This window comes from Mesoplodon densirostris, chromosome 8 (assembly GCF_025265405.1).
Source record: "Mesoplodon densirostris isolate mMesDen1 chromosome 8, mMesDen1 primary haplotype, whole genome shotgun sequence".
Taxonomy (NCBI): Eukaryota; Metazoa; Chordata; class Mammalia; order Artiodactyla; family Ziphiidae; genus Mesoplodon; species Mesoplodon densirostris.
The window spans coordinates 14889975-14900759 of NC_082668.1; the positions used below are offsets into that span (position 1 = coordinate 14889975).

General features: G+C 39.8%; 1 protein-coding gene across 1 annotated transcript; it reads right to left on the reverse strand.

The window, feature by feature from the left end:
* Positions 1-4225: 4225 nt before the first annotated feature.
* MRPL44 (mitochondrial ribosomal protein L44) lies at positions 4226-10785 on the reverse strand. Its single transcript, XM_060106668.1, has 4 exons — positions 10579-10785; positions 8291-8759; positions 5517-5695; positions 4226-4693 (listed from the first exon to the last, which is right to left on the reverse strand). The coding sequence occupies exons 1-4, from the start codon at positions 10755-10757 to the stop codon at positions 4522-4524; spliced, it is 999 nt and encodes a 332-aa protein (XP_059962651.1). The 5' UTR covers positions 10758-10785; the 3' UTR covers positions 4226-4521.

Here is a 10785-nt window from a genome sequence, read left to right on the forward strand (position 1 = left end):
GAGTATAATTGCTTCACAATGGTGTATTAGTTTCTGCTTTATAACAAAGTGAATCAGTCATACATATACATCTGTTCCCTTATCCCTTCCCTCTTGCGTCTCCCTCCCTCCCACCCTCCCTATCCCACCCCTCCAGGCGGTCACAAAGCACGGAGCTGATCTCCCTTTGGTATGCGGCTGTTTCCCACTATCTATCTACCTTACGTTTGGTAGTGTATATATGTCCATGCCTCTCTCTCGCTTTGTCACAGCTTACCCTTCCCCCTCCCCATATCCTCAAGTCCGTTCTCAAGTAGGTCGGTGTCTTTTTTCCTGTTTTACCCCTAGGTTCTTCATGACATTTTTTTTCTTAAATTCCATATATATGTGTTAGCATACGGTATTTGTCTTTCTCTTTCTGACTTACTTCACTCTGTATGACAGACTCTAGGTCTATCCACCTCATTACAAATAGCTCAGTTTCATTTCTTTTTATGGCTGAGTAATATTCCATTGTATATATGTGCCACATCTTCTTTATCCATTCATCGGATGATGGACGCTTAGGTTGTTTCCATCTCCGGGCTATTGTAAATAGAGCTGCAATGAACATTTTGGTACATGACTCTTTTTGAATTATGGTTTTCTCAGGGTATATGCCCAGCAGTGGGATTGCTGGGTCATATGGTAGTTCTATTTGTAGTTTTTTAAGGAAACTCCATACTGTTCTCCATAGTGGCTCTATCAATTTACATTCCCACCAACAGTGCAAGAGTGTTCCCTTTTCTCCACACCCTCTCCAGCATTCACTGTTTCTAGATTTTTTGATGATGGCCATTCTGACTGGTGTGAGATGATATCTCATTGTAGCTTTGATTTGCATTTCTCTAATGATTAATTGTATGTGTCTTGTTAACTGTAACATCTGCTGGTAAGTATCTCCTGGCCCTTGCTGACATGTTTTCTTGCTGTGGAGGCGCTGATATCAATAATTTATGTAGAGGAAGTGTTATCAGAAAGTCAGGTAAACCCTTCCTCCTCTGACTAGAAATGTCCTTCTCTAGCTGACAATGACCTCATTACTCATCTCTCCTGCAAAACTCATTAAAACAAACTCACTAGTTCACTGTGCAATTTTAATGTACAACAGATATGGTAAAACGGTGTTCTGTGAATAATCAAATTAATGGGGTTCTTCCTCAGTTGAAGGGGGAATAAGCTAATGTATTTAATTTTCTCAATCGTTTTTCTCTCAGAAAATTTTCTGAAAACCCTTAGTCTTCTGTTATCGGTGGGCACTAACAGGCAGCCGGATAACTGAACAGGAGCAAATGAGCGCTGAGTGGAAAGCAGACACTACTGATGCCGAGACAGCTTTCTTTTTTCGGGAGCGTGTGTGCTTGTGATTATGACTTGTGACTGCATGAATTTTCTCCTGGAAAAATTGTTCTCTGTTTGCAAGATGCGATTCAATCTAGCCATCACTCCTGGTATCCTACAGAGAGAACTGTAGCTTTCAAGTGCTCTGATAGTCACCCAAAGTTGCGAACCACAGCTCTAGGGCCTAGCAACAATGGTGGAGGGCTTTAGCAACTGAGAGAAGACTCGGGGGTCTGCTGAGGGGAAGAGAAAAAGTGGGCTTAAGGATGCAGACGTGGGCAGCATGGGGCCACCCTCAGCTGGGGAATGTTGTGAGCTGGACCCCCCCCCATGAGAAGAATATCCACATCTGGTTTTATGAAGTGTCAAGATGGACAGCGAGATTCCCTTGCCTCTGCAGTGCATTTTCTGCCATCATAAAAAGAGAAGAGGAAAAAAAAAGTCTTTTCAAAGTTTTATCCATGGCAGCCCTGCAATTCTCCCTCTTTCCAGTAAAGATAAAAGAGCTCAAACATCCATACCTTGGCATCAGAAATGAATTGTTCATACATGAAACTCTTAACTTTACGTCCTGAGGGAAGAGGTAAACTAGCTTCTGCAGAAATAGTCATAAAATATTATAGCTGTAAGGGGCCTAGAAAAGTCATGTTTCACTGTAATCAAATGTAATCAATCTTTCCTGTATAGGGAGAAAATGGTGTTCCCCATAATAGCATTTTATATATTACTTCACTGCAAGTAGGGTTAGGGCACCACCTTGTGGCCAAAATCTAACACATGCCGAACACAAAAAGCCGCATTTGTTCCATTCTTACTTGGGGTAATAGTTTACTAGTTTCTAGTAATACTTTCTCATGACCACATAAAACACTTTCGAGAATAATATGGCCTATTTTACATATGCATATAATAAAAACATAATATGAACTAAAAAGAATAAGCCTTGTGTAATTGAGTCTGTAGATATCAATCTTAACATTTTTGGCTAAGGAATCTTTTTGGAGCAATTGTATTTTGGGCTTAGGAAACTGGAGGGTGGGAAAGAGTGTCAGAATTTCAAAGCAAATGACTTTAAATGTCTTTCTCTGCTGCCAAGGTTAAGTATCAGTGCTTTTATATCCCACCAACTTCCTATGGTCATAACGACTGTCTTCTCAACCTGGATTAGACTTTAGTCAAACAGGAGTTCCCCGAATGGTCACTGAATGCTCTTGGGTACAAACCCCCTTTGGCAACACCCTCAGACCCACATGTTCCTGTTGACCACGCATCAAACGTATGCAATATTTATTCTCATACAGCAAATTAAGTAGTTGTCCAGGTTGGTTCCAAGTTTCAAGCTATTTCACACAGAAGTGCAAAAGCATATTATTTGTTTTCTGTGTTCTAGTTCATCATGTTTTAATGGGTGCTTTTAAAAGGTATAACTTAATTTAGGTTCTAAGACTTTATAATTGTGTTGAAATCATTCTTTTTCAAGGGATTTGGATCTCTTGCAAAGCAGTTTTCATGAACTAGAGCTAGATTTGTTCCACAAGTTAATCTAAAAGCATTCAAGTTTAGAAGCTTGAAAACCTGAGGATACTTCCCCTCCAACCTTGTAGATTAAGGTCCTACAAACTGCCCTGAACAGGAGAAATATCAGCACAAATTTATGGGGGGAAAAAAAGGATTACTGAGTTTGCAACTGAGTTCTCCAGACTTTTCAAAAAAATATTCAACTAAAATAAAATTAGAACACTGCTCTAGCTAGAATCTGACATTTTGCACATGCTGGATGAGTAAGTGGTTGGAGGACATGTACCATCTTTTGCGTCCCAGAAACTTTCTATAATCTTTCCTCCTATGGTGTCAAAGAGATGCTTATCAAGTCAGGTTTACTTGTCATGGATGATATGCATAAGAGTAGCATTTTACTACTGGATTTGGTCCTCTATCCCTGTGTTGAATTATTAGGAGTTGCAGTTACTCTCAAAAGAAAGGTGACATAGTTTACATTTAGCCTACTAATTCTGCCAACTAGGTCATTCTCAAACTTCCCCCCAAAAGCAGTCTCTGTGTTAGCTGTCATAGCTGTGAGCCCTCTTACATATAACATTAAGTCCACTTTCCTAACCAGTCTCAGGAAAGGAGTTTCAAAGATCCTTCATCTTCCCTTATAAAAAAGATTTCATGGCAAAAGTGCGGTCAGTTTAAACATTTTACCACTTTTCTATTCTCAACTCCCAAGTCCCACTTTTCTTGTTAACCTCTGGGAGTGACTACTGGCAAAATGAAACTAAAAATTATTACTGTTGCCAAAAAGTTGAAAAGAAATAAATCAAAGGGAATTCGCAGAAGGATTACTGAATTGAACACAAAGGATTAAAGAACCAGGACACACTCTTAAGATTTGTCCTCTACTGAATTAAACGTGTTATAATAAAATACTTAGAAGAGTGCTTGGTACATGGTAGGTATGATGATGATTATGGAATACTAATTGATAAATACATACCTTACTTTTCCATTAGCTTCAACATTTTAAGCTGCTTTTGATTTTATTTTAAAAGCATAAAATGTACGTTCCCTGCTGTTCATTTGTTTTATAGATATTGAATAACTATGAAATTAATTAGTATACAGAATTTTAAACCTAGACAGAATCTAGAGTTCATGTAAATGCCTAATTATTATAATCAGCCCCTTACATTTCTAAAGGTTAAGAGTTATCACATTACTTTTTAGCTAAATCCATACTAGGGAAGCAAAGTTCACTAACCTGGGTATAGCAAATTAAGCTACAATGAAACACTTAAAGAGTAACTTTTTATTGGCATTACAGCAAACTTCACATAAAACATATATTCAAATTATGATACTTCAAAGCTAGAAGGGAATAAGATACACCTAACTGTACAAGTTAAATATTTACAATAATAAAATCAAGAACTTTAGTTAAAATTTATCAGAAAAATAACAAAAGACTTCTGACAAAACAAAAATGATTAAAAAGAAAAAAAAAGTGACCTGATAAATATCAATACTTGTTAATTTTAGGAACTCAGTATGAGGAATAAGCTATACTTCTTTACAATTTAAAAAATGTCCAGCTTTGGACGTCTTTTGACATTTGTCTCGCTGTTTTGCTTACAAATTTCAGGCTGCCACATCTCTGGCTGGCTAGCTGGCAGTGATGGTCTTTTCTGCTCTCACATGTTCTTTGGGCTTGGAATAGTCCCAGGGCCGGCGATTCTCGGTGAACCCGTAGAGTTTCCTAAGTGCCACGCAAGCAGCTTCTTCTTCTGCAACCATCACTGTCTCCCCAGGTCCTTCTGCAATCAACTTTTTATCACTAGGAAAACAACCCAACAGTAGCCTAAAATTACATGGTGCATCATAAAACAAAGTGCACACATCAGTTTTGCCTGATCTAATTTTGGCAACGATATTCACCAAAAGTAACAGAAATATTGCGCTTTTTTTTCTTTCTACCAGCAAGTGTATGAACTGCTGATAAAGGATGTGTTTAAAGCTTGTCAATCTGATAAGCAAGAGTATCTCATTTTGCTTTGCACTTCAATTAAAACTAAAGAAGAAACTTCTTAAAACATTATCAGTTTTCTCCTTTGCAATGTCTTCCATTGCTTTCATACCTATAAAGTCCTACATCACATAAAGATCAGAAAAATATTGACCTAAATTTTGGTTAGTTACCTTAGATATTCACAGTTTACATTTAATACTTCAATCCACCTGAAATCAATTTGAGGCAGGTCAACTGTTAACTAAGAAACCAAAAATGTTCTCAGCATGGGTGAATTATACATTTTTGGTGGACAACGTTTAGTTTCTTTTCTTTCCCAGTTCTAGGCTCAACTGAAGCTGTTACAAGTGTGGATTGGGGTTAAATCTGTAATACTTATGAGTCAAAATTTTTTTACAGAAATATTTAGATTAGCAGATACTCCATGAAATTCTACAGTGAAGAGTTGGTTAACAAAAGCTACTATTCTAAGGATGACCAGCAGGAAAGGAAGTAGTGACTAGATAACCATGGGAATGAGATTTTTATAAAATCTTTTAATGCAATTAGAGGTTATACTAAGAAATTGTGAAAAGTCAGTTTTGAAGGCTTCCGATCCATATTATGAAGTTAAGATTAAAATTTTACTAACCAGTATAAGCCAACAAAATACACAGGCAAAGCTGTGGTGCTTCCAGACTGCCTAGTAAGTCTAGATTCGGGAGCTGAGATATTCCTTTTCTTCAATTCTTCTACCAGTAGCCCCATGGGATTTATTATCTTCCAAATCTCAAAGAGTTCTTTGCCAGTCATTTGAGTAATTAAGAAGTCCTGCATATAAAAAATACAATTGATACATTTAAATTAGTATAAAGAAAATAAGGGCCATAATTCAAATTATATTTTTTATAGAAATTTAAAAATTTAACAGGATTAAGAGGTAAGAACTACTATGTATAAAATAAATAAACCACAAGGATATACTGTATGGCACAGGAAATAGTCAATAATTTATAATAACTTTAAGTGGAGTATAATCTATAAAAATATTGAATCACTATATTGCACACCTGAAATTCATACTGTAAATCAAAATAAACAAGTAAATGCACATTTGATCATGAAGATCTCCTACCTAGAGCTTCTCCAGCTGTCTCCACATTAGCCTTTACTAGCCCATCAAATACAGACTCCTCAGCATGGCTAAAAATAGTGCTGTTCAAATTCTGGGGTGCTTAAGGATCAGCTGGAGATCTAGTTAAAACAGATTCCTAGGCCATACTCCCAGGGATTCTCATTAGCAGTCTGAGGTGGTGCCTGAGAGTCTGCATTTCTACCACGTTCTCAGTGATGGTAATACTGAGGCACAGTTTCAAAAGATCTTCCCCACACTGGCTCTAAAAGGTCCAGACCCATCTCCCATCATTTCCCCAGATACAAAATGATCTGCCAACACAAAATTACTTGTAGTTCCTAGAGCAGAAGCTCATCCTCAAGGTTTCTTCCTGGAATGACCTTCTTGGGGCAGGTGTCACTTCCGTAAAGCTGCCCCAGCCCTGCTAGAGTTAGTTGTTGCCTCCTGGGCTCCCTCTCCTCCTTACAATAACTGGGAGCACCGCCCATATTCCACTCTACCTGTCTAATGAGCTGTGAGTAGGACCATGAAGGCAAGGATCGAATGCTACTAAGCTCGGGCTTCAGTGCTCAGCACAGTGCCCGGCACACAGCAGACAATAAATATTAGGTGGACAAATGAATGAAATAAGACAATTCAAACCTGTCAGTTCTACTATGGAAGGCAGCTACACTCACCACTACACCACCAATGCAGTCAGTTTTACTATGGGAGATATCAAAGCTCTTGACTTAGGAATGGTTATCTGAATTATCTGACTCTACTAGGATCTACAATTGGAATTGTCAACAGAGGCACTAAAATATGATAAACAAGTATTTCCAAAATGGTCTCATGACTACCCTGTGAAATTTCAAAAAGGTGACCCAAAACTAGGCAGTTCTAGCCTCTACATAAACTATAGTGATAGCGAGAGAATGGAAATCAAGGGAAGATTTTGTCAGAATTTCTTTAGAAAAAGCTATTTAATTGCAGGGGGAGGAAGGGGCAGGAGAGGCTTCCCTTTTCACCTTAAGCCTAGAGGGCTTCACAGGGTCCACTGGCTTCTGAATCTGAGGCAAGTGATGATCAGTCAACTGGCAGCCAACACACACGCCTGCTCAGCAGGCTGGCAGCAGCTGCCCGCAGTGGTGGGGTGGAAGTCTGCACCTGATCTCACAGGTATACAAATCCTTAAGACCCGACGTGGAACTCACAGAAGGGATGTCCTTTTGAAAGGAATCCCACCCAGGACGCTAGAAGCTGACAGCCAACACCCATGTAAAGGAACCTGGTTACAAGGTTCCATCAGGGAACAAAATGCTCACTAGAGTCTGTTTTAAACACTGATCAGGCTCAGAAAGCACTAAACCAGTTTACAGACATCAAGTAAATATCTTCTGCTTTCCTTTTTTCCCTCAGCTCCCACTCCAGAGGGGTCACTTAACATACCTGCTTCCCAAAGGCAAACAGGTAGTCTACCTATTATAAGCCCTGGTTGGGGAAGGAGGAAGACAGGTCTCATCTATGAACGAAGTCTGAGTGTTGGTCAATACAGGTATCCTTCTTGATCAAAATGATCAAACTCAGTGTCAAAACTAAATAAACAGATTCCAACAGTAAGGGATGCTGGTTTAAAACACCTGACATTCAAAGGTCTGAATCAAGACTGTTTTTGTGACTTGAAGTGATTGCCTGGACTATCCATTATGTAAGAAAGACCAAAAACTCTTGTTTTCATCCAAAAGCAAAGGATGAAACTTCTCCCAGTTAACAATTCTAAAAGGACACTGGAGTTAAGTCATACCAATTATTTATTAAGTATTTTAATTAGCCAAGCTACTGGCTAACAAGGAGTTAGGTATACATCATAGGGACTCAGAAATCTAAGACTTTATCACTTTAGAAGAACAGAACAGCAGCTAGTACTTAAGCATGGTGCTCCCTAAACATACTAGCCCCTCCAATAGTGGTCTTTGGACTCATTCACTCACTAAACATCTACTGAGCATCCACCATGTAGGCACTACCCTTGTACCTGAGGATGTAAAGCTAAAGGCAGGGCTTGCAGTGCTTACGAACTCACAACCCAGAATTTAGTATTCACCTCTGATGCTGCCCTCAGTAAGAGACAACTGGAATAATTAAGACACTACCATAAAAAAGCTTTAGGTCTTTCTCAGTTTGGGCAGGGAGAAAAACTCACACGTAACCTGCCAAGGTCACAGAGCAAGGACATTAAGTACAAAAATAAATTTCTCTTTCTGTCTACCTCAAGCATGTCCCAGCGTGTGCAATTAACGATCACCTACCCTGATGAAAAGTGCCGTCCTCTCAGGTCCGCTGCTCTGTAACAGGACTCCAATCACTGCAAAGAAAGTCTGCCTTAACACAGCTGGGGGGACTGGGAACTCTGCACTCAACGTTAACTGCTCCACTGCCAAGTTTCTAGCTATGTGACACACAACTTCCTCACTGGTGAGAAAGTCAACTAGACTTTTAACGCCTTCAGTGGGCAAGTCTGAGAATGCATCCTCAAAAAACTGTGTGAGGCAGGTTCGTGAAAAAGATGTCCCTTGTTCAGATAGTTCTTGATTGTCTTTAAGGTTCAGAAGAACAGCTTCTTTCTCTATTCCAAGTTTTTGGCGTCTGGCCTCCTCACTTTTAATATAGCAGCTATTAACAAATGCAGTTTTGAGAAGATCTAAGGAAAAGGTTTCCTGTAACCGATGGCCAAATGCTTGCACTTCAGCATGGTAATCCCAGTTGGGCTTCTCTGAACTGAAAATGTAAAACAGAAGATAGATGGGAAAGAGAACAAGATGTTACTATGATGCAAACATTTTTCATTGTGATGCAATTTTATTAATTATATAAAGGAGATTTTAAAATACTGAGTTTCATTTAAATTCCAGACTCTGATTTTCTGAAAATTAAAACTTATGTCTCATGATTACTTGTGGTTCTTTGCCAGATTAATTCTCCCTTTGAGTCAAATGCCACATCAAAGTGGTTCTTCAACATCAGAGACTAAGCCATTATCCTAACTTTTAGGTTCTTTACTTCTGCTCTAAATGGGACTACGCTTCATACTTAGATATGAAATACAAATTATAATTTCATAGGGTCAACCCATAAACAGTAAGTATATTATATTTATCTTGTATTTTATTATTTTAAGTTTTGAAAGCAACCATTTAAATTAGCAATTAAATAATCTAGTATCAATATTACAAATAGGTTAAAAGTTCATCATCATTCTCAAGAATGATTAATAGGTCTTTTAAAAAATAAAGACAATAGGGCTTCCCTGGTGGCACCGTGGTTGAGAGTCCGCCTGCCGATGCAGGGGACACGGGTTCGTATCCCGGTTCGGGAAGATCCCACATGCCGTGGAGCGGCTGGGCCCGTGAGCCATGGCCGCTGAGCCTCTGCGTCTGGAGCCTGTGCTCCGCAACGGGAGAGGCCACAACAGTGAGAGGCCCGTGTACCGCAAACATAAATAAATAAATAAAATAAAGACAATAAATCGAAAATAAAACTCTTTTAAGTAAAAAAGTGCAGCAAAGTATAAAGATATGGGTTGTAAGTCATACGATGTATATAATCTATACAATCCATAAAGTTTCTTCCAACTATAAAAGCCTAAAGTGACTAACCTCACAATAATCAAATGTGAATTAAGAAGAAACATTATTTTATTTTTCTCTTTAGAAAGAACTTAATATTCTGTGTTGAAAGTATATAGGACTATGAACACGTATACACCTCCTAGTAGGTGTATAAACCGGATCGACCTTTTTTTTTGGAGGGCAACATTAAAGTACCTATCAAATTTTCATACTAAATTTCCAAAAGAGTAATAACTTCAAAGCTGCTACATCAATGTAACTAACAGATGTACACTGTTTCATCGGTTGTAATAGCAACAGTATGGAACTCAAACAACCATAAATGGAGTCATAAAAGAGTGAGGTGCATCAACCTGTATAGCCACAACTACATGTCAAAGACACATTATTAAAGAAAAAAAGGTGCAAAACCTCATGCATAGTAAGGTCTTTTTTGAAGCTATAAAGATCTCCGTCTACTCCTGCCAGATTTTCTACTACTGGAACAAGATTAATTTCGGCAGAAATCTAAAGCCAAACCGTTTTCCTTTTTCTCTGGACAGTGGACTTGTGATTGTGTAATTTTTTTCTTGCTAGGGCAATACTGTAGAGTGCTTTCTTCCCTCTTGTCCGTACCCAAAGAGTTCGCAGGCATCATCACAAAGCAGGGGCTACAACACCCAAGCCCAGATAAAGATTACCCTCCAGCCGGCCTCATTTCTCACAACTTTCCCACAACTTTTGGATTCTAAATGGGAGTTCCGAAAGCGTCGGGGGCAGCCACGCGCCCAACCCCTTAGCAGAAATCCATCATTCCCTTTGCCTCGGCCACGCGTCCACGTCCCGCGGGTGTCCCTATCGCACAACTAGGGTCAAGCCAGGGGCGCACTAGCAACGAGCAATCCTTCCCGCCGCCGGGCCGAAGCTGCGGGGAGGGGAGGCCAGGGTCCCCAACCGCCACCCCAACACCGTCCCGAGGTGGCTCCTACCGGCGCACGGGCGGTGGCGGGCACCGAAGCAGGCGCCACCGCTCTAACTCCTTCTGGAAGCGGAAGGCGGCGCGGAATGCCTTCTTCACTCCCCGAATCGGCGGGGCGACAGCGGGTACGGCCGGTGCCAGGAGGCAGCGAGGCCTCCACAACAGCAACCTCACCAAACCGGATGCCATCGCGCAGAAGAAAGCAATGGACGGCGGA